The sequence below is a fragment of the Suricata suricatta genome, chromosome X (genome assembly GCF_006229205.1).
Source record: "Suricata suricatta isolate VVHF042 chromosome X, meerkat_22Aug2017_6uvM2_HiC, whole genome shotgun sequence".
NCBI classification, from domain to species: domain Eukaryota; kingdom Metazoa; phylum Chordata; class Mammalia; order Carnivora; family Herpestidae; genus Suricata; species Suricata suricatta.
In genome coordinates, this window is record NC_043717.1 from 29,693,910 (window position 1) to 29,718,529 (window position 24,620).

General features: G+C 38.5%; 1 protein-coding gene across 1 annotated transcript in view; it reads left to right on the forward strand.

The window, feature by feature from the left end:
• The window catches only part of CFAP47 (cilia and flagella associated protein 47), a 493,477-nt gene that overhangs the window by 241,816 nt on the left and 227,041 nt on the right, over nt 1-24,620 (forward strand). Inside the window, exons 40-42 of the mRNA XM_029929640.1 lie at nt 8,198-8,284; nt 17,996-18,066; nt 19,449-19,594. Coding sequence (XP_029785500.1) covers nt 8,198-8,284; nt 17,996-18,066; nt 19,449-19,594 — 304 coding nt within the window. The remainder of the gene's footprint in view (nt 1-8,197; nt 8,285-17,995; nt 18,067-19,448; nt 19,595-24,620) is intronic.

Consider the following 24,620-nt stretch of genomic DNA (forward strand, 5'->3'; position numbering starts at 1 on the left):
ATCCACATTGTTGCAAATGGTAAGATTTCATTCTTTTTGATCGCCATGTGATATATGTTACACTTAAACAACACAAATTTAATTATTAACAATCTAGTATGAAATATACTTTATAATAAAATGAAAATTTCCAAGGTTTCCTCAAAATTACATGCACTCTAGTGACCAGATTTGATCATTTTAAAGCAAAATTTAACATTAGTTTTAACCAAAATGGCAACCCAACCTAGATTTAACGGAGGCAGTATTCACCCACCTGCCTCTGTTTACCAGATTAGTAGTTCTCAAATTTGTCCTTTCCAGAATGCAACTATTCGTTGCTATATAATGATTTCATATGTTGTAAGATTTGATTTGCTAGTATTTTCTGGAAGTTTTTACATTTGTGACCGTAGGATTTAATGGTATAATTCCCTTTTCTAGTGATGACTCTGGGGTTTTTTTTGGCATTAGTACTAGCTTCTGAGAATTACTTGGGAAACGATCCTTTCTATTCTATTTTCTGGAAGAGTTTGTGAAGGATTGCCATTAATTCTTTTAATCTTCAGGAGAACTCACAAATAAAGCCATTTGTGTCCGAGCTTTATTTTGTGGGAAGTTTATTTCATTACTAGTTCCACTTCTTTATTTGTTACAGCCTAATTAGATATTTTGCTTCTCCTTAAATCAGTTTTGATAGTTTGTGCCATTCTGGGTATTTTTGCATTTCCTCCAAATAATCAGTTTGTTGGCATTGAACTTTTCATAATGTTCTCTTATAATCCCTTTTTCCCTAGAAAGTCAATAGTGATGGCCCTTATTCTATCCCTTATTTTAATAACTTGATCTTCTTTCCTTTATTTTTGATCAGTGTAAATGTAATAATAAGTAAATATTTATGAGTGTTATTGATCGTTTCAAACAACCTTTTTTCTGGTTTCCTTGATATCTTCCTGTTTATCTTTGTTGAGATAGGATTGATAAACAACAGGAAAAAAACCTGCATATGTTTACTGTATGCAATTTGATGAGTTGGGACACATCCATACAGCCATGATAATGTCACCACAGTTAAGGCAATAAACATATCCATCATCACTTCCAAAAGTTTCCTTGTGTTACTTTGTTTTCTTTTTTCCTTTTCCTTTTTCTTTTCTTTTTTCTTTTCTTTTCTTTTTTTGATAGTAAGAATACTTGACGTGAGACTTACCCGTTTAGTACATAGTACAGTATTATTAAGTCTGCTGTGTATCACATCTCTAGTACTTATTCATCTTGTATATCACAACTCCCCTTTCATCCTAGTGCCACATCCTAGGAACTGCCATTCTATTCCATGCTTTTTGAGTTTGACCATTTTAGACACCTCATATAAATGGAATCATACAGGATTTGTCCTTCTGAGACTGGCTTATTTCACTTAGCATAATGTCCCCAAGTTTCATTTATATTGTCACATATTGCAGGATTTCTTTCTTTTGTGAGTTTGAATAGTATTCGACTGGAATATATATACACTCACCACATTTTCTTTATTCATTCATCTGTGGATGGACATTTGGGTTGTTTGGATTGTTTCTATATTTTGGCTGTTGTGAATAATGTTGCAGTGAGCATGAAAGTAAAGTTATCTTTTCAAAATCCACATTTCAGTTCTTTGGATAAATACCCAGGAATGGAATTGCTGGATGATGTGGTAGTGCTATTTTTAATTTTTTGAGGAATCTCTATACTGTTTTCCATAGTGGCTGCACCATTTTGTATTCCCAACAGCAACGTTCCAGTGTTCCCTTTCTCCAGATACTTACCAACAGTGTTTTGTTTGTTTGTTTGTTTGTTTGATAATAGCCATTATTGCAAGTGTCAGATGATATCTAATTGTGGTTTTGATTTGCAATTTCTGAAGAGTAAGGATGTTCAACATGTTTTCATATGCATGAGAAGTGTTTATTACTATATTCGGCCCATTTTTTAATTGGATTGTTTGGGATTTTTTGTTTTTTTCCTTTTTTATTAAAAGTTTTTGTGTGTTTTTATTTTATTTTTGAGAGAGAGAGTGCTAGCAGAGGAGGGACAGAGAGAGAAGGAGACACAGAATCTGAAGCAGGCTTCAGGCTCTGAGCTGTCTTCACAGAGTCTGATGTGGGGCTCAAACTCATGGACTGTGAGATCATGACCTGAACCAAAGTCAGATGCTTACCCACCTGAGCCACCCAGGTACCCCATGTTTTTTGCTTTTGAATTTTATGAGTTTTTTTTTTATAGATTTTGGATATAGATTTTTAAATATTTTTCCCACTTAGTAGGTTTCCTTTTCATTCATTTCTTTAAAGTTTTTTCATTTTTGAGAGAGAGAGAACAAGCATGCATCTGAGCAGAGGAGGGGCAGAGAAGAAGAATGATTGAGAATCTCAATCAGGCTTCGCACTGTTGGCATGGAGCCTGATTTAGACCTCAAACCCACAAACCGCAAGATCTTGACTTGAGCCAAAGTCAAGAGTCAGACGCTTAACAACTGAGCCACTAAGGCGCCCCTCCTTTCATTTCTCTTACTCTTATATAGCTCTATTCCATTCCCCCCCACTTTTTGTGGTGTTTTTATCTGACATCTCAGTGGTGGTGTGATAATTGGTAATGTTACATAACGTTTTTGGTATTCAGTTTTTTTTTTTAATTTGGTATAATTTTTATGATCTTAAGAAAGCTGAGAGGACAGTGTATTAGTTTGCGGGTGCTCCCATAACAAAATACCACAGACTGGGTGCTTTCAACAACAGAAACTTATTTTCTCACAGCTCTGGAGGCTAAAAGTCCAAGATCACGGTATTGGCAGATTGGGTTTCTTCTGAGCGTCTGTCCTCAGTTTGCAGACGGCCAGCTTCTTGCTGTGCCCTCACATCGCCTTTTCTCTGTCTGTGCACATCCCTGTGTTCTCTGCATGTCCACGTGTCCTCTTAGAACACTAGCCAAAATGAATTAGGGCATACTCTAATGGCCCCATTTTAACTTAATCACCCTTTTAAAGGTCCTGTTTCCAAATACAGTCACGTTGTGACAGCACTAGGCGTTAAGGCTTTAACATATGAAATGTGAGGGAGGGCAAAATTCAGCCCATAACAGAATGGATATGCTTATAATTTTCATTATATTAGCCTTCTTATTTATCGTTTCTGTTTCTATTTGGTTTTTTTGGATTCATGTTACCTTCTGGAATAACTCCCCAGTCCAGCTTCACTCTTCCCCACCTCATTTTTCAAACAATCTTTGTTTTCCTTTCTCTCTGTCCTCTCCTTTCGGTAATTGCATTACATATGTGTTGGTGCATTTAATGGTGAGCCAGATACGTATCAGACTCTATTTTTTCTTTATTCTATTTTCTTTGTGTTCCTCAGATTGCCTGATATCTATCGATCTCCAATTTCTTAATTCTTTTTTATCTGCCAGTTCAGATCTCCTGTTGAGACACTCTAGTGATTTGTTTTTATATTTGTTGCTGTAGTTTCCAACTTCAGAATTTTAATTTTGTTCTTTTATTTCAGTCTCCTTTTTGATATTCTTTATTTGATGTTGCATTATCATCATACGTTCCTATGTTCCTTTATTTTCTTGGTCATATTTAGTTTTTGAAGACATTTGTAATGGCACTTTTGAATTAGTGTTTTGTTAAATCTGATAGCTGGTGACGTTAACCTGGGATTTCTCTTGCCCACTTCTTTTCATGTCTCATCATTTTTATGTTGAAAACTAGACATTTTAAAATACATATTGTAGCAGCTGAATATTGGTCCCGTCTCCCGAGATTGTTCCCGGTGTTGGTTAACTTCTTCACTGACTGGCTAGCTTATTTTAGAGACATCTACCTCCTCCCCACAAAATCTCCACCTACAAAGTATGGAGCCTCTGATGTTAATTCTCAGGGGACACAGCCTTGGGACTGCCCACAGTCAATCTGGGATGACGGTGACTTTGGCAGGACTCCTTTTGACTGTCTCCTTTCACCTCCTCACCCAGCTATTAGGTTCTACTAATTCTAGTTCTGTAGGAGGCATAAATTGCTCCTTAGACCAATTCAATCAAACCCAGGCCCCTCTGAAATAACAGTTCCTTAGATCCGTGTTTAAGATTTATTCTGTCCCCACAAGGGCTCCTCCCGGGTTCCTTTCCCCCTGTTGTTTACCACCACCTGCAGGCCTGCAGTTTCACCTGTATCTCCATTGAATCTACCAGTCTCCTCCCAGTTGCCCTTCACCTCAACCTGCACTATTTTTAAGAGCATCCCTTGGCTTGACCTTCTTCATACTTCATTGAAAATGAAGTCAGTGATCAGTTCCTTTGGGAAGAGATTGTGAGCCGTCCGTTTTAAGGCCGGCTTCTCCTTCCAGGCAAAATCTCTGAGCCACGGCCTGTAGCTGGAGGTGGGGCTGGTGTTGCACTTTGCCCCGGAGTGCTGCCGGCACAGGAGGTGCTAAGTGCTAGGTGAGACAGGGACGACAGCTTTAGGTCTTGGTTTGCTTCCGCTGGCCCTGAACAAGCACTTTGTAAGCTAGCGCAAGGGCAGTGTACACCCATGTAGTCTCTGTCCTGTGACCGCGCAGAAGAGAGATACCCTCGACTCCTTTCAGCTGCTCTTGCCTGGAACTTAGCAGTGTGTACCCACCCACCCCCCGCCCCGAAAACTGTAGCTCTCCACCTGGGAGCTGGGTAACTTGAGAGCCTTGTATTCTTAGCTGTGCCCGTGCACAGTAGGGTTTCCATCTTACTGAGCGGGGAAGGAAGAGGGAGCGAGGGGTCTTGGTTCAGATGGCACAGATGATAGCCTTCCTTACTGAATGTAGTAAATATTACTGAATCGATTTTTCTTCATTTACTGTCTGCCCTCAAGGATAATTTCTAGAAAATTAATATAGTTGATTTTTACAACATGTGCTCATTTTCCTGGGGAGTGGGGTTCTGGCGCTTTCATGATATCATGCTGAAACAGCATTTGCTTTCAGTTCTGTTTGGCCCACTATTACTCTAGGCACTCCAGGTCTCTGTTGCTGTTTGCATGGTGTCTCTTCTTAAATGTTTTGCTTCCAATCTGTTTGTGTGTCTTTGAACTAATGTTTATCAGTTTTCTAATCTGTTTTCATCCATTTTGTCAACCACTGCCTTTTGACTGGAGTGTTGAATCTATTTCAAGTTAATGTAATCCCAGGGTACCTGGGTGGCTCAGTTGTTAAAGCTGCCTGACTTCGGCTCAGGCCAAGATCTAAGTGAGTTTGAGCCCTTTGTTGGGCTTTCGCTGACAGCTCAGAGCCTGGAGCCTGCTTCAGATTCTGGGTCTCATCTCTCTTTGCCCCTCCCCTGCTTGTGCTCTGTCTCTCTTTTTCTCTCTCAAAAATAAATAGGGGCGCCTGGGTGGCTCACTCGGCTGAGTGTCCGACTTCAGCTCAGGCTATGATCTCACGGTTTGTGGGTTCGAGCCCCGCGTCGGGCTCTGTGCTGACAGCTCAGAGCCTGGAGCCTGCTTCCAATTCTGTGTCTTGTCTCTCTTTGCCCCGGATACATGCACACTGTATGAAAAATCGAATATTTATTTTACGGGTTTAGTCTTTTTATTTGTAATATTGTGTTATCGTTGTGACTGGTTTTAGACAGAACAAATTATGACAGAAATAAATTGCCCTGATTATTCACCTTGGATTTTTAGAAATATAAAGAAACTTTTTAAATTTTTTCTGCCTCATAATTTAATGAGATTTAAATGAGAATGTAGTGCCTTAATTTAAATTAAAATTACTCTCTTGAGAGGAATTCTTCCTACTTTTGCTTAACTATAACTTTAAAATGATATAAGCCAGTCCGGTAATATGATGCATGTCTTATATAGTTCATCGTTAACAGTTTACTACAGTTAGTTTTATCTGTTTAAAAAATGTTTAGTGGGGTGCCTGAGTGGCTTAGTCAGTTAAGCGTCTGACTTTGGCTCAGGTCATAATCTCATGGTTCATGGGTTCGAGCCTCACATCGGGCTCTGTGCTGACAGCTCAGAGCCTGGAGCCTGCTTCCAATTCTGTCTCCCTTTCTCTCTGCCCCTCTCCCTCCCAATGCTCTGTTTCTCTCTGTCTCAATAATAAATAAAAACATAAAAAATCTTTTTAAAATGTTTAGTATTTAACATGAACGTAATTCCTCACAGCCCTTATATGAAACTCTCAGAGTTTCCGACCTAAAATAAAAGGACAGAAAGTGATGCTAACCTTGTCAGTGAGCAAGAATTCTGGTTCCCTTTAAGAGTCCTTCTAGCTGGACTAAGTATCACATTGACATGAAGCAGATTAACAGGAGAAAATCATATATAACAGTGTAAGTCTTGGGAATCCACCCAGACATGAAAATTCCAAGGACAGGCAAAATGAGGTGTATATGTCCTCCTGAACTAAGGAGAAGGGGGCAGGGGTCTGGGATTTTAGAGGAAAAGCATGTACCACACAGGTTGCCCTGCCATACAAGATGAGTCGCTCAGATAAAATTTATTTCTACTAATGAGGCTTATTCTGGGAAGGACCCCCTATTTAGATTCTTCTGTATAGTTAAGGGAGGGACAAAAGCTTCTTTTGAGCTCACAAGATTTTGATTGTATTAAGCTTAAAATAATCTGCATGCCAAAGTGACACATTCTGGGAGTTGGAGCTGTCCTGAACCCCTTCAACACTGAAACAGTAGAATGTATGAATGTATTAAGGTGTTTTTTGTATTCAGTTTTATGTGTGTGTGTGTTTCGCTACTAAAACATTTGGTTAAGCTTGTTATTGATCTATTTTTATTGTAAAGCTCGTATTATGAGATAACTGTTACATAATAAAGATTTATTTTAATGAATTATTGGGAAGGAAGAAATTTTTTCTGCTCTTCAGAACCCTTCTAGCTGAACTAAGAATCAAATTGCCATGAGACAGAGTAATAGGAGAAAACAGTTTCTCACATAAGAGGCGTTCACAGACACATGAAATTCCAAAGACAGTGAGGCGACAAGAGACTTACATGAGCTAAGGAGAGGGACAGGGGTGTGAGGACACAAAGGAGAAGAAGACCGTTAGCAAGAAGGTGAGAAGAGATGTCCGGAAAACAAAGGTTGTCCTATACAGATCAATTTCTTAGGTAAGAGGAATCTCTGTTAATAGCTCTTTTCCTGGTATAGGATCTCTCTTCCAATGTAAATTTAGTAAGCTGAGAGGGAAGTGAAGATCTAAGCCTACATCTTCTGAGCTTTGATTGCTTTTAACTCAAAATAGTCTTCACAGCAAAGTGGCCCATCTTGGTGTGGCCTGTAGTTAGCTCCTACAAAATCAAGATTGAATAAATCTGTTCTTATACAGATTCTCTTCAACTCTGCAGATAGAATTAGGCATTTCTGACATTGACTCTTCATGACATCTTTCACCCACAGCCAGAGGTTCATTTCCACCCTATCCATCACTATAATATGGGCAACCCAAGGCAGAGAGGATAACCGATTCACGCTTGTATTCCCAGTATCTAGTCCCACATTGAACATATAATGGAGTCTCCATAATTGTTTTGTGAATGAATAAGCATTATCTTATAATAAGGACTGAATTGCTATGTAATTCCCGAAGATGGCATAATTCACTAATGCACTGATTAACTAGGTAGCCTCATCTCATGTTCAGTCCTGAAAGAAAAATTTCTCTTTTTTGCAAATAAGAATGGAAATTATGCAATGTGTACAGCTCTGACAATACGTTGAGACCAGGATGTGATTCCATTTTGTTTGTGGACTATAATATGAGCAATCATTTGTATTCCAAAGTCCCTTGCTATGAGAATTAAGTATTGCCTTTCCATATAATAGAATATCATTTTTTACATATTTCAATTCCAGATCTTTCCTTCTTTTTTAAAGTGATCCCTACACCCAGTGTGGGGCTCAGACTCACAGCCCTGAGATCAAGAGTTGCATGCTCTACCAACTGAGCCACTCAGGTTCAGTTGCCCTAAGGATCAGGATCATGTGCCCTGGTCTTTCCCTTTTTTTTTAATATATAAATTTTGAGATGCAAAATGAGAACATGTGGATTTTTTGTACTGTAATCTATTCTGATTCTAATTATATTTTATGAATGAGGGAGATTTTTTTAAAAGAATGTTTTATGGTCATTTAAATTTTGTTATAATCGAATTCAAAATAAACCTTTCCCCCCATTTATTTTAGTGTCACATTGGTGGAATCCTCAACATTTATCTCCTTGCCATCTCAATTAACTGAATCTGGACAACTTATTAACCCAATGAATAATGGGTAAATATGAATGTATTTTATGATCATAATTTTCTGAGTATTCTGAGAAATTAGCTTTCAACTAAACTTATGTAATTATACAATAGTTTTTATTTATTTGAAATCTTTATATTATATATAACTTATGTTAGTCACAGTTATTCTATTTACTTATGTGTTACTAGGCTATGTTCATGAAAATTGAATAAGTACTTGATAAAATACAGTGAATTCTCATTATTTGTGGTTAACATTCTACAAAGTTGTGGCACTATGTGAGGGAATATTATTCTAGAAGAAATCTATGTAACCCCATAGATTGTTACTGTAAATCCTAAAAATAAGCCATCCTGGTAGATTCTGTTTTCTGCACACGGAGAAAATGAGGTTCAGAAGTGTTTAAATGACTTGCAGGAGGCTGACTCTCTAACAGGTGCCAGCATGTTGTTTCAAACCCTGTCCGCTTGGTCCCAGAGCTGGAGCTTCTTGAATGTTTGCCCTTCTGTCCTGCCTCCTACCATCTCCATCCTCTGCTCATCTGAAGCAGAACGGTCCAGTGTCACCTTGTTTGACCTTAACTGGGAACTTGCATGACCACTGACTGGAACTTTTTGCCACTCTGAACATGTCCCCAAACAGCAGGGGAAGCTCCAGGAGTATGGATTTGGGGGTTATGAATCACTTTTAGCAGGGAGACAGATTTGCAAATAACCATAGTTTGTGGATGATGAGAATCGACTGTATTTAAGCTTTCATCTACATTCTGAAGTCTGTATTTAGTTTAGAAAGAATCTTTGACGTTGGAATAGAGAAGCAGAACTCTTAAAAGTCAGATTGTTTTATATTTCTCATCTGTTTTAAAGTATAGAATAACTAATGTGAAATAGAATAAAAATAACATTGCCAAGGTTACAGAAAGTTCAACCAAAAGAAAAGAATGCCAAGTATATATTAGTGAAATGTATGCATCTGTTGACTACTACGTTGTTAGTTTATTTGATACCTTTGTCTCCGTGTATTGCTTGACAACAGTGTCATCCTTTTCGATGCAAAAACATGTCAGGAGTCAAAGATTTGACTATTTTGATACCATCTGAATCACCAGTGTTAAAGTGATTTGTGCAAATCTTGCGAAGATTAAAATGAATATAGTTTATTTTCCAAAAATTAGTTGTATTTAAGCCATTAGTTTCATGAGATTATAAGGATTACATTTATTATGTTTGATTTCTTCATTCGCTCTTCTGTGAGAAAAATTGTTAAAGGAGAAACCACTTTTGTCTCACTTCATTTGTTTTATTGAATGCTAATTACATGCTTAATGAAGGCATTCTAAGTCTTCCTTTTACATTTTGCTTCACTGAATAATAAAATGTGAATTAATACTTTGAGCAGCAAAACATCATTATAGATACCCTATGAATTGTAGTACAATTCCATAGTATTGTAGGCGTTTTATGTTAATTTCTTTGGAGTCTAAAATGCTGGTATTGCCATAAACTCTTCAGTAAATAGTTCTAAGTTTTTATCTTTTCAGTCCCTTGCTTCTTGACTAAGCAGCTCTTTGGCATCATAGATTTTACCTGAATGGCCTTGAAATAATTTCCCCACCTTAACCACAAATAATTTATAGTATCACATGTTCAACTGAAGTCAGATTGCAGAGCAGTTGTATAGGTATCCGTGAGCATAAGTAACTCAAATTGGGATCAGTTTAATGAACAGTAAAACTGAGTTCCCTTTTCTTAATTTGGAGCACATTATAGGAAATCTGTATCCCAAGTTTTAACATAATTTTACTTCATATAATATTCTGGAATGTTTTGATTAGATCAAATGTTCCATAATTACTGAAGCTATAGGTAAAGACATCATTTTTATGCTTCTCAAATCTAAACCAAAAAGGAATGAACAAGTATTAAAACATTTATAATTTAATTTTGGCTGGAAAGGACACTTTACAAAAACTCCTCCAAAATAGTCACCAACTCAGCATGAAGTACAGCTTCAAAGTGTGTCTATCATGGTCTCAAACATTATTAATCATTCTTTCTCATATAGCCTTTTTCATTCATATTTATGATACATTACTTAGTTCCTTGCTCAAGGTTTCCTGTCATAAAATTCACATAAAAATATAGTAACATTGAGTATTGGTCCGAGAGAACATGATCCAGCATAGAGTAGTTTGGTTTCTATAGACTAACTCTCAGAGAATGATTCAGAGACTTTTGTTCAGATGCCTGAGGATCTACTCCTATGCACTTATGTGAAGATTTTCTATCACGTCAAATGTAAGAGTGACTTACAAAGGCAAAGGCTACCACTTTTCAAGAAGAGGCGGACTTTGGTTTGTCCATCTGGCCTTAGCTAAATGCTGAGCCCCAAATCCACCTGTTGGGCTGAAATAGAACAGTCTTAGGTTTATCCCAAAGGCTATTTTTCTGCCAGTTCTGAAGAGACTTATTAGAAAAACTTACTATGGCTCCTTCTTTTGGGGTCCGGAATGCTTACTCTATAACACCTCTAGAATCCAGTTCATCTAAGCAGGAAAATTTTTATTCACTTTCTCGAGGATCAGCTAAAAGTATCTGCCAGAGTCCAGCTCTGGCAGGTCCAGGGTTCCCTGAAGGATGGACAGTGTTGGCGAGAGAAAGTGAGAGAGACTCCAGTTTTATTCTGATCACCAGGCAGGCATCTCTGCTCTGTTTTGGTGTCTTTTTTTATTGGTCAAGTGATAACATGACATCAGAAAATAGAATTTTTTTACAGTGGCTAATTTTTTGTGATAAGATGCTTTGATCAGCAAAAGTGTACAGAAACAGGTTTTACAGAAGTATTTTTGTAGAACCATTCCATTCATTCTTGGCATCAGTCCCCCTAATTAAGAAAGTAACAAACATCTTATTTTGCATGGGTTGGTCTTTTGCCAATATTTATGACTTTGTTTTTAATTAACAAGTTACAACCAACTCATGTAACGTACTTCAGTGAGTTTGAGTAAATCTTATAAACAAGAGAATAACAGGATGTTTTTAGTAAAAACAGAATAATGTGCACAATATTTAAGTCAGTAACGCTAAGATTAAAACGTAGGTTAAGTTGTATCTAGATAGGCTAAGAGTTATTTTATTTGGCTCATTAACCTCAAGAGAAAGAAAGTTTGTTGACAAGTTGCTTGAGCAAGCCCTTTCTTTGATGTGAGCACAATGGGGGCCCTATGTGTGCAGCCTTGCACCCGGGTTCCTATTTTCTTATCTGTCCTCATAACTGAAGTCAGTACAAGGGAGGGTATTTGTGGAATGTGGACCTTGGTAAGAGGCTGTGTTCTGTCCTTGTTTTCTATTTCTTATCTCCTTTTCTCTGGGTCAAACTTAAATGCAACTCTTGTGTTTTTAACCCCTTCATTAGCTATGTCTTGGGTCTTCAAGGCTCATTAGAAGAGCCTTTTGGCAAACATCTATAGTGCTTTGATCTAAAATCTCTTATGCAGGGATAGGAAAATGTTTTCTCTTATGAAGTAACTGTGTGGGGAATATCACTCTAATTTGGAATACTGTAAGGCCTAATTAATGACAACAGACTTATTTTCAACATGAGCAGTAGTAGCAGAAGGAGATACCAGTTTCGCCTCTCATGGCAGGAGCTGTGCAAATGTCTGCCATTTCCTCGCTGTGACTGTGTCATCCAGTGAGGCCGATGTGGCTCCCAGCAAGTGTCCAGAACTCTAACAATCAAATCCACTTTAAAGGTAGCAGAAAGGAGGAAGCATAGTAAGAGTGTGCCTTTTCTTTTCTCAGGGAAGCTTCCCAGAAATAGCACACAGTGTTTCTGATTGCAGCGAGTTGGCCAAATCTAGCCGGAAGTTAGAATGAGAAACCATCCTTCTCCACAAACACATCAAAAATTAAATGAAGGTTTTGGGGCACCTGGGTGATCAGTTAATTAAGTGTCTGACTCTTGGTTTCGGCTCAGGTCATGACTCAGGGTTTGTGAGTTCAGACTCCACATTGGGCTCTGTTGGCAGTGCGGAGCCTGCTTGGGATTGATTCTCTCTCTCTCTCTCTCTCTCTCTCTCTCTCTCTCTCTCTCTCTCTCTCCCTCTCCCTCTCCCTCTCCCTCCCTCCCTCCCTCCCCCTCCCCCACTTGTGCTGTCTCTCTTTCTGTCTCTCTTTCTGTCAAAATAAATAAACCTTAACATATAAAATAAAATGAGGTTCGGTCAGTGAGGAGAAAGGGCCCATGGATATTGGGATATGCAACCAACAAGTTCCACCGTGAGGGGACACAAAAGAGAGTTTTATTTCAAACAGCGCAAAGGTATCTAGTATTTTATCTGTCTGGCTTTACTGGCATAATGATGCCTTTTGAGTTTTAAGTATGTCTTAATAAAATAATACTTAGTAATGTTACACACCCTTTTTTTCTTAAAGGTCTCTTTAATATTTATCTTGACTAGATTTCCAGATTCAAATAAAATTTAAGGACATACTTTTTGAATCATGACCAGAATGAAAGTCTGGTGTAGTACCTCTATGATTCAGAACTTTTGTATGTAATATGCCGTACAGTAAGCATTATCTCAATAAAACCCAGTCTCATCTCTAGGTCTAATCAGCAAGAGAAAGAGAAAAGTTTAAAAAAATACTCCATAATCTTATTTTTTTTTTAATTTTAAATTTTTTTTAATGTTTGCTTATGTTTGAGAGAGACAGAGCACCAGTAGTGGAGGGGCAGAGAGCGGGAGATACAGAGAATCAGAAGTAGGCTCCAGACACTGAGCTGTCAGCACAGAGCCCGATGCAGGGCTCAAACCCGCAGACCGTGAGTTCATTACCTGAGCCGAAGTCAGACACTTAACCAACTGAGCCACCCAGGTGTCCCAGTAATTTCTTTTAGGGTGTTTAACAAATATCCCTCTTTTATTCTTTGTAGGAGTGTGGTGATATTGCACTTCCCCAGTTGAAGTTAGCTGTGAACATATAACTTAATTGGCCAGTGGCATCTGGGGAAAAGTGCTGAACGTTTGCTCCAAGGGATAGGAACCAGTGAACAATTTTTTGTGTTCCCTTTCCCTGGTACAATTACTAAAGAAGCACGTATAGAAACGGAGTCCCCCTTGACAGAACTGCACCCTATACTTTTCATTAATCTCCATGGGTTATAAGGTAGTTTACACTTGCTTGATTTACGCTAACATTTGGTAACAATAAAAAAAAGAAAAAGATAAAAGATAAAGAAAAAGAAATGGAGTCCCCCTTCACCAAGGATCTTTGAGAGCATCCTCTCCATTTAGGATGTACCATGAGCACAGAGTAAACCTGTGCTAATCCACTGAGATACAGGATGCTCCTTTAGTATGACCTAGCATACGCTGATACTCCTCCGTAGGTCACTTCAGTCAATATCTCCCCCAAAAATAAATATTCTCTTCTCAAATGAGCAGTGAAGTGCTGAAATTATCTTTGAGGTGGCATTAAAAAAAAAAAGGTAAAGTGTCCTATTAAAAATTTTAAAAATGCCTCTATCTCTAAACTGCTGCTCTTAAGCAATGGATACATATAAAACCAGCACATTTGAAACCACATGGATGATAAAACTTTATATTCATCACACATTTTACTTTATAGGAAAATGATCCTTAAGTGTAAGCAAGAGCAGCTAAGAAGTTATTCTAATTAAATCCACAGGATTATCAGAGGGGATCAGAACAAGAGACCAATTTTAGCCATACTTTAAATGATGGATCAGCAGTGCTCAGAAATGAGCACTTTGTAAATAATCTTTTATAGTGATATGACTTGATATGTTTTCCAGCGGCACTGAATTATTTATCACTTACTAAATTCTTACTAAGTGGTCCCTCAAGCAGTGTTCTTTGTACCAGAGAAATACTGGGATAAATAAGTCAGAGATCTGGCTCTCAAGGACCCAACCATCAAGTACAGAAGGAAAAACCAATCTACATCAATGGAGGCAGTTGTACAGGGGAGAATGCATTCAGTAATACATGCTCACCAAAAAACAACAACCACAACCATTCTGTGAGCTCACTGGCAAGGAATAGCACTCTCTAGGTATTAGAGAGCTCTTCCTGGAGAACAAGACATTTAAGGAGAATAATGAGGTAGTAAGCACTTTTTTCTCATGCATATACGAATGTCTGCTGTTCTTCTTCATTGTCTACCAATTGGGATCTGAAACATGAGTAGGATTTTGATGGCCTGAATCTAGAGCAGGGCTGAATCTAAGCTTTCCTCCAAGTATGAAAGGAGCTTGGGAAGTAGGAATTGCTGAGGCAGTGGAGGAGGGGAAGGGCAAGGGGAAATGCAAGACATATGCTTCTGTATATGGATTGTAGGATTGTGAATGGAAGTTGAAAAGGTGTTGAAGTGTTTACCCTTCTGCTTTGTAAATTGTTTCTTGAAGACCTACTTTGGATGACAGACTATATACTCTATGAGCTTCTTCATTCTTTCCTGTCTCTCAGAGTAGTTTGGTGCAGAATAGCCTCCCACGGGAAAGAAGGCCCAAGAGACATTTTTTTCTGAGTCGTGATTCTTGCTCAAAACCCAGAAAAGCTGTATTCGGCATGGCCATGATTTTAAAATATTTTATTTTACTACAATGGATAATTGGTGACAGTTAGAAATAGGCATATCTCCAAGGAAAGCTGAGTGAGTCAAAGGCCAGATGTGTGTACTAAGAGTAGCAATCTGCCCTGGTCCTCTTGCTCTACGTTAGGGTTTCATACCTACTCTGAATGTCACCACACTCTTTGGCAGCCTGATGAAGCCTGTTCTACTTCACAGAGTATTTTTTTAAGTGCTTAAAATAAGATGCAAGGGTTACAGAGTACCTTAATCTTTGCAGACTGCCATAACAAAATAACATAGGAAAGGTGGCTTCAACAATTGAAATTTATTTCCCACTGCTATGGAGGCTGGAAGTCTAAGATCAAGGTGTGGCCGAGGCCACTTTCTTTCAGAGGCCTCTTCTCTTGATTTGTAGGTTGTTCTTACTTTGGGCTTATATGACCTCTTTGTGCTTACATAAAGTGAGCTCACCGTTCTTTTTTCTTATAAGAAAACTAATTCTGTTGTATCAGAGCTTATGGTCATTTGACTTTAATTACTTTCTTTTAGTCCCTTTCTCCAAATACTGTCATCTGGGGCATTAAGTCTACAACGTATGAAATTAAGAGTAATACAGTTCAATCTATGGCATAGAGGAAACTAATACACCAGCAGATTGAAAAATATTAAAATTTGTAATATATTAATATATATATTTCTTCATTATCATAATACACAATAAGATCTGGCACACAGAATCACTACCATACTTTAAAAGTCATTAGGAATGTCAAAGATTAAGATGTGTACAAGAATTGAAATGTGATATAAACATATCTGTGATTATTTGGTGGCCAAGTCATATTACAGCTAATAACTACTGTGATTGGTTTAAATTGCTATTAAGAGCTAATGCAAGTCAAGATGGAATTTTCCCCCATTTGGATTCACAGATCCACTCTGTCCTTGAACCCATATTTGGTACACCTTGCTTTACCAACTTTTCAATTGCTCAGGGGTCAAAGTGGTACAAACAGCAGCAAACATCCCCGTTTTACTACCTTCCATATGACCACTGGGTCCCTTTTTGAAGAACCCCGGGACACATGGAGGACAGAGTGAATCTCAAAATTGACCTCTTATAATCCCTCCCATAATTCATGAAAACTAGTCTTTCACCAGGTATTTTTTTCTTTGATTTGGACACAGTCCCGAATGCTCGCCCAGGAGTAGCTTCATGAAGGCTTATAAAAAGATCTTCCTTCCCTATTGAAAAAGGCTTGAATTCAAGTCATTCTTGGGGCTGGTTTTTCTTGCTCTGAATAGAGCCAGTTCAATGTCATTTTGATCATCTTAGCTTGAAAAGAGCTGTGTACCATCACTGCAGAGGAAAAAGAATGTCATCCCTTCATACCTCATAAATAGGTTTTACTCCCTGACTTTAGCCTACTACATATGCAATTACCAGAAAATATTCTATCACTTGATCTACAGCATTTTATATAATTTTAGCCTCTTTGCATGCTGTTTCTTCTCTGAGACCTAGGGTTTAAAATTGCTCCTTCTGCCATGGCTTCAATAATAACCAATGACCATTTAGGAAAACGATAGCATAGACTGAGGTGCAGGGAGTAACCAAAGGTATAGTTGATTTTCTGTTCTGTCTTTGAACTTGTAAGGTACTAGTTTTGTAAACAGGTTGGGTTTATCACTGAATTTCTAGACTCAGGAACATTGATCAGGTAAAATAGAATTTTCCTGGACCAAATTATTTTGTTAAATTATTTTCTGATGTCTCTTAAACATGATCATCATTAATGCAACTAAGGCATTAACTAATTAATTGATTAATACAAAAATTGTATCTGCACTTTTTTTTTCTGTCTTTACCATAAAAAGTACAGGTAACTCAGTTTTTCTGGGTGTGAGAGTCTGCTTTGAGGATGAGGCAACTCTGATTTTCAAAAGGCACTTTCATTGGCTATTCTTCAAGAAAATGCGTAAAGAAAAGACAAAGGAGAAGAAGCCAAATTGCTCTGCTTTTCTATTCATTACGGGAAAAAAATGACTGGAGAGCTAGAGATTACAAGTATTGAACAAAATGAAGTTCTGAAATTATCTGAGGCTTTTAATCAGGCATTCTACCCAGAGCTCCATTATCGAGATGGCGGTGGAACCATGCATTGAGAAATAAGCATTCTTTGTTGCTCTTTCCAATCTCTGTATAGTCTGCCTCATAAATGCTAAATTATCTGTCTAATATGTCTCTGATAGCCTTAAAGTATCTATCAAATGTTCAAATTACATAAAATATTGAACTGCCAATCAGAATGTCTGTGAGTTGAAGTAAAGCTGAGAATAATTACAAGATGTGGTAAACCTTATTAAGACTATTGTGGAAAGGAAAGGCAGTGGAGAAAAGGAATCAATATGTTTAGAACTTTACTTAGAAATAGTCCATATATTTTAACAGCATCATATTCAGACAAAAGCAGATGACAAGGTTTTCGTATTCTCAGAAAAAAATTAGGCAAACAACATCTGAGAGCCCACCTGCTAATTGCCAACTTGTTGAGCAAAGTAATCGTGAATATTAAGAGAAGAGCAGTTTGGGGAAAACTGATGGGTTCTGGGAGATATGGAACCTTTCAAGGGAGGCAGTTGCGGCAGGCTGTGATTTGCTAATTAATTTTCAGAAATGCATCCGGAGATTAAACAGCTGCCCATGTCTCCTTCTGTCCTCATGGGAAAGAAGCAAATCGGAAACAATAAGCTGAGAGAAGAGAATCTTTCAAGAAATCAAGTTCTAAAAGCACTTTTGGAGAGAATACCTATGTAGTCCTAGGTTGAGATCACTACTTTTGGGTCCCAGGATTTTTTTTTTTTATTATCAAATGTTTCTTTATCCAAATTATTTATGTTTGTTTTTTACCAAATTTTACAAAACAGTGGTGCACATATGAATGATTGTTAGTTTCCTTTTTAAAAAAATTTCTGAAACAATATAAACATTAAGGTAACACATGAAATATATCTGTAGTCTTTGCAGATCATGTAGAAAGCCCTAATTTTTAAGGATCTATCAGATTTATGGAAGATAGAGAATTGCTTTTGAATTCATCTGTGTGGTTCATGTTCTCCTGTTTACTTATGACAGGGACGCTGGGAGTAGACGTGAAAGTGACAGTGTTGAGAATTGTTGGCATTTCTCAAATGCCTTAAAAACCTGTGAGTACCTCAAGGAAAAGCTTTTGTTTGTCTTTATGCCTGACTTTTATGTGCAAAGCATGCTAGTGAATGTCATAGTCAACAAAGCCTGGTTAGGACAACGGCAAGCCCTGGGGATCCCTGGCGGAAGGGGTGGCCCAGGTGTTGGTCGTCAGCCTCTCCTGTTCAAGGCCCCTTGCAGGACTCCGCCCACATCTTTCTTTTCACTGCCAGTCCTGGTTTCCTTACCCGTACAATGAATGTATTTTGATAAATGACTTTTATGTTTATTTTGGCTTGTTCTGAACTTCCTAAATCCATTTAGGTGACAAGTATCACCATGTTTAAAATGATAGGAGAACACAGGTTTACTTTGTTTTGGAAAAGAAAATATGAATTGAATATGGGTAGGATAGTGGATATAGGAATGTTCTGGTTATCTCTAGCTACAGAACAAGCCATCCCAAATGTAGTAGCATTACACAGTTGAAATGTATTAGCATTATTATCTCTCACACTTCTAGAGTGGCCTCAGCTTGACTCTTCTTACTGAGGGTCTCTGGCATAGTTACAGTCAGATGGAGGCTGGGCCTTGAGTCATCCCAAAGGCTTCCTTACTCACATGTCTGATGGTTGATACCTTTCTGGCTAGGACCTCCGATGGGGCTGTTGGCCTAGACACTTACATGTGGCTTTTCATGTGGCATAGGCTTCTTCACAGGATGACGACTTGGCTCTAACTCCAAGTTAGCCAAGGAAAACATGTTTAGGAAGAAATTGTATTACATTTCTGCTCTAGTGTCAGAAATCGCACTGCTGGACTCTAGCATACTGTTCATTAGGATCAAATCACTAAGACTGCCCTTCCCTATCACCACATTCACGCAGTGTTGAAGAACTTGTAGACATGTTTTAAGCCAATACAAAGATACAGATATATACACATACACATATATACATACACATATATGTGTGTGTTTTTCTATATATACATATTTGTGTGTGTGTGTCTGTGTGTGTATAAAACATTCTTCTATTACCAGTTCAAGCTATTACACCCTGTTATGTGAACTAAAATAGAGTCCACAGAAGAAAGTTGAAGATACCACTCTGCCATTTATATACGTATGACTAATTGTAAATACTAGTGAAGTTCTCTTTATGAAGATATTATTTGTTAAGGAATTTGAGGGTCACAGTTACAAATGTTTTATGATCTCAAGCTTGTGCTGGCGTCACCTACACTTTCATTACAAATACATGTGTCACCTAATTTGGCGTGCTAATGCTTTGAATATTTTTGAATTCATTTCAAAACTTTAAACACTAATTGAAACAGCTGCTTTATTTGAACAGCACTTATGAAATGATATGTAAACAGGTTCTGCTTCATGTTTTGCTAGCAATTAAGTCCACTTTCATCAGAGAGTTCTTCTGCTCCACACATACTCTTCACCTGGAAGTGAAAGGGACTTCAAACCTGGAGCTCCTGTTTCTTCCCTTCGACATGCACACGCGCTACTGTGTCATCATTTTCAGCAACAAAGCGGTGAGAACACAACTGTGGCATGGGCTTTCATCATGGGCTGGCACTTTAATTGAGTGATCAATGCAGGTGACATGAAGGCGGCCTTCTCATCGCGTAACATGTAACATAGATAACAGCTTCAGCCTGTTGTTGCTAAACAAAGAGCTTATCCTCACAAATAAGCAAAAGGTTACACTGGTTGTGGGTAAACTTTATAATGGCTGCCTTAGGGGGCATCTGGGTGGCTCAGTCGGTTGAGCGTCCCACTTCAGCTCAGGTCATGATCTTGCGGTTCGTGAGTTGAGCCCTGCATCAGGCTCTGTGCTGACAGCTCAGAGCCTGGAGCCTGCTTTGGATTCAGTGTCTCCGTCTCTCTCTGTTCCTCCCATGCTCGCTCGCTCGCTCTCTCTCTCTCTCTCTCTCTCTCTCTCTCTCTCTCTCTCAAAAATAAGTAAGCATTAAAAAAAATTAAAAATATAATGGCTGCCTTAGAAAGTCCCATGGGAGCAGACTGGCTGCATGCCTAACCTTGATTCAGCTCTGTCTGTATTAGCTTTATGTATTTGCATAACAAATTGCCAAACACTGAGGGGCTTAAAACAGTACACATTTATTGTGTCGTGTTTTCCATGGATCAGAGGTCCAAGCATGACCTAGATGGGTCCACTGTTGAAGGTCTATTAAGTCTTTAATCAAGGGATCTAGCACTGCTGGATTCTCAGCGGCTTCATTGAGGAAGGAGCTGCTTCTAAGTTCACTTGGGTTGTTGGCAGAATTAATTTTCTAGTGGCTCTAACATCCATGGAGCTTGTTTCTTAATTTTTTTGGAAGGAATTAAAAACTTTTTAATGTTTATTTATTTTTGAGAGAGAGAGAGAGACAGAGACCACAAGCAGGGGAAGGGGCAAAGAGAGAGCTGTCAGCACAGAGCCCAATGTGGGGCTCAAACTCACAAACCGTGAGGTCATAACCTGAGCTGAAGTCGGACACTCAACCAACTGAGCCACTCAGACACCCCCCCCAAGCAGCTTGCTTCTTTAAAGCTAGCAAAGGAGAGAGAGATGAGGGAAGGAAAAGAGGAATGGAAGATCAGAGAGAGAGAGGAAGAGAGGCAGAGAAAGAGAGAGAGACAGAGAAATACAAGACAGCCTTTAGAGGAAAAGTTTTATAGTATCCCCTTCCAGAAAGAAACTGCCATGTGGTGACGTGAGGAGGGACTTTATAACCCCCAGAAAATAGCCCCAAACATATCAATTATGTACCAATTACGTGCTATATTGAAAGCAGATACAATGAAATAATGGTAATTGGAAAGAGGTATTGTATTGACCTGGTGTCTACAGAATCATTTATTCATGAAAAATATAGAGCCTATTAAATATGTAAAGAATAGTTTAGCTTTACTTAAAATTACCATTTTGGAGGGAAAAAATGCTATTTTATATTAGTTTTAAATCTTATTTTTTATTTTCCTTAAAAGAGTCCAGAATTTAACTCAATTGCTCTACATGACAATTTGTGAAAAATAATAACTATAGTGTGACTAATAGTTTAATCAAATGCTTCATAATCCTTTTTTTATATTCATTTATAATACAGTTCCAGAAAATGCTAGGGTTAATTGTCAATAGCATAGTAGAAGGCTGATTGTATTATTTGAATTAAACTATTAGAATATTAATGTTAACTTCCATAAATTTTGTCTAAATTAATCAAAATATAATTACACTTATCTTGGTATCTCAGCTTATTAAAAAAGTCTTTTGATTGCATATATTTTGTTGTCAGAAAAAATATTAAGTAAAACAGTATTCATGATATTATATTGCTATCAACTGAGAAATAACACCCTTAATATAAAGCATTGTATTGAATTACAATGCCTTATGTGGGGAAACACATCTATTAATTTACACATTCAATTTATTGCTAATTATATTGAAAAATGCAATTACACGCTTAAATAGACAGTCAGACATCCAAGTCCACCTAGTTAGCTCCTGTTCTTATTAAGTGTGTGATAACTGCTTTGCCATTAAGAACCACCTGTTGAAAACTGTAAAGTAATTAGGCCTCAATTTGATAGCTTTCCATGTGTAAAACGGGAACATTTTTACTAATACCGTTATCAAGGAAAGGCCATTAGTTTTGTTTTGACTGTTCCATTTGAACTTCCAAATAGAAAAATGAGATGACTTATATAATAGGTTTTCGAAGGTATAAACAGTTTACAAAACTTCTGTCAATGTTCATAAACATTCTTAGCTTAGGGGAAAACCTACAAAATCCCTAAGAATTCATGCTATCCAATGCCAGACATCTGAAGGCATTTCTGCTCGTGTGTGGATGGGGGCAGATTGAATGGATGAAGCTGAAGTGGAAACAGGACCCAGTCCCTGAGGAACTGCACCTGCTGGGGGGAGGGCTCGACAGCCCCACACACAAACACTGCGAGGTACAAAGCAGCATGTTAGCACAACCCTGGGGCTCTGTCTTTACCGCCATGCCTGTGTGATCGGCTCCCTGTGTAGTCCTGGGTTCCCAAATAGGAAACCAGCCATCATTGCTGAAATCACCCATGTGGGAAAGGCAAGGGCATCAAGCAGGGACCCTTGACCTGGAGCCTGTGTTAAGACTGGATTCCATCCAGTTGCGACCATTTGCTGTGGCCTAAGTAGCCCTCTTTCAGCAACCCATGAGCTTTTTTACGGAACCACACTAGACTTCTTCTCCCCTCTGGTAGCTTTATCTTGCTGTCCTTCATTGTCCTTTTCTGTCTACAGAACTTGGTTTGAACAAATAGAAACCAAAGTCCAAGTATTGTTGACTTGAGGATGGGAGTCAGCATCCCTGAGCAACTTTTGGGGATTGGCCCAGTCCCACACTGGGGCCCCGACCACCAAAGAGAGTTTCAGCCTTGCCAAACCAAATAAGAAGTTGACAGAATAAGGGTGCCTATGCCCAGGTGGAAGAATGGGCAAAGCCTTATTGATTTATGGTCTGCAGCAATTTAGTCTAAGGCTAAGTCTTACCAGTTGTTAAGTATGTCGTATGTCAATCTGTCCATCTACCTTATGTTTGCATAAATAAGTGGAACCAATCATCTGACTTTTGCTCGGTCCCTCATTTCATTCTCCCCAGTCTTCCGTGTCTTTCTGTCTCTGCTGCTGCAGAGATTAAGCTGGCAGTGTCTATCATGTTTATTTTAAAAATTCTGTAATCACACTACAACTGTTTTCAATCATCATTACTATGTAGACTTTAGCAATACTGGTTTTTGTTTAATTTTATTGAATGTGAAAGTAAATACATTACATTATATTATGCTAATATCTTTACATAATTTAAATTTAGGCAAACTACTGTCAGTTTTATGAAAGTTTTTTTTTTCATAACTTGTGGGGCTGAGTATCATTTGAAGGTGAATTCTTTTCCATGATTTTTAAAGGCAAGCCATGTTTCATTCAACTTTTGATTTTTTTTAATGTTTTTTATTTAGTTTTGAGAGACAGAGAGAGAGGGAGACACAGAATCCAAAGCAGGCTCCAGGCTCTGAGCTAGCTGTTGGCACAGAGCCCGATGCGGGGCTCAAACCCACGAACTGTGAAATCATGCCCTAAGCTGAAGCTGGACGCTCAATTGACTGAGCCACCCAGGCACCACATCACCTTTTGATTTTTCGTTCCATTTGTTAAACCTCATTTTTTAAAGTTTATAATTTTTTTAATGTTGATTTATTTTTGAGAGAGAGTCAGAATGTGAGTAAGGGATGGGCAAAGAGACACAGAATCTGAAACAGGTTCCAGGTTCTGAGCTGTCTGCACAGAGCCGGACACGGGGCTTGAACCTACAAACCATGAGATCACAACCTGAACTGAAATCAGGAGTCGGTTGCTTAACTGACTGAGCCACCCAGGTGCCCCCCATTTTTTCTCAGTTTATTTATTCATTTTGGGAGGGAGAGAGAAAGAGCAAGCAAGTGGGGAGGGACAGAAAGGGAGGGACAGAGAAAATCCTAAGCAGGCTCCATACTGTCAGCACAGAGTCCACTGTGGGTCTCGAACCCATGAACTGTGAGATCATGACCTTAGCCAAAATCAAGAATTGGCCACTTAACCAACTGGGCAACCCAGGTACCCCTACAACTGCATTTTTGTTGTTGCTGTTGTTTTGGTATCTACACTCCTCCCCATACCCCTGAGTTTTCCCCCCGGGGAAACAGAGAGAAGTTGAAATCCCATCTGGCCCATAAACACTCTGCAACATTTATTAATCTTATGATGCCTGCTGACAGTATGGGAGCAGTTTAAGTGAACTTTAAACAATAGATCATTTTGGTAAATGTTCACAAAACTACACATAATTTGAGCCCCCTCCATGCTGCAAAGCCTTCTCCCGCTTTACCCACCCTCCTTTCTGTGAAACCATCATCCTGCAACTAGCCCTGCAGCCTTTTGTTTTTTCTTTTTTAAATTTTTAAATGTTTGTTTATTTTTGAGAGAGAGAGAGAGAGAGAGAGAGAGAGAGCGAGCGAGCGAGCATGAGCTGGAGAGGGGCAGAGAGAGGGAGACTCAGAATGTGAATCAGGCTCCAGGCTCTGAGCTGTCAGCACAGAGCCCAATGTGGGGCTCAAACCCACAAACCTTGAAATCATGACCTGAGCTAAAGCTGGACACTTCACCAACCGAGCCACCCAGGCAACCCAGGCCTGCAGCCATTTTCAAGAAAAAGATGGGAAGAAAATGAGGAAGACAGTGAAGTTTTAGTTGAATAATTTAATTATGTTGTTAAAATCAGTGTTAATGAAAGCAGGGAGGTATTGCGCAGAGGCATGACCTAATTTCGTCTTTGCTTTAGAAAGCATCTCTAGAGCCAAAACAAAGAGTAGATTAAGAGTTGGAGGAGGAGACTGGAGATCAAGAGACTGGCTCAGAGACTCTTACAGTCTATGATATCGCTGCACACAGCTCTATTCTCTCTTGCCTTCTGCTTTTTGCATACTAGCTGTAGAGACAAAAAGACGTGAAAAAGCAGTGGTAAAAGAAGA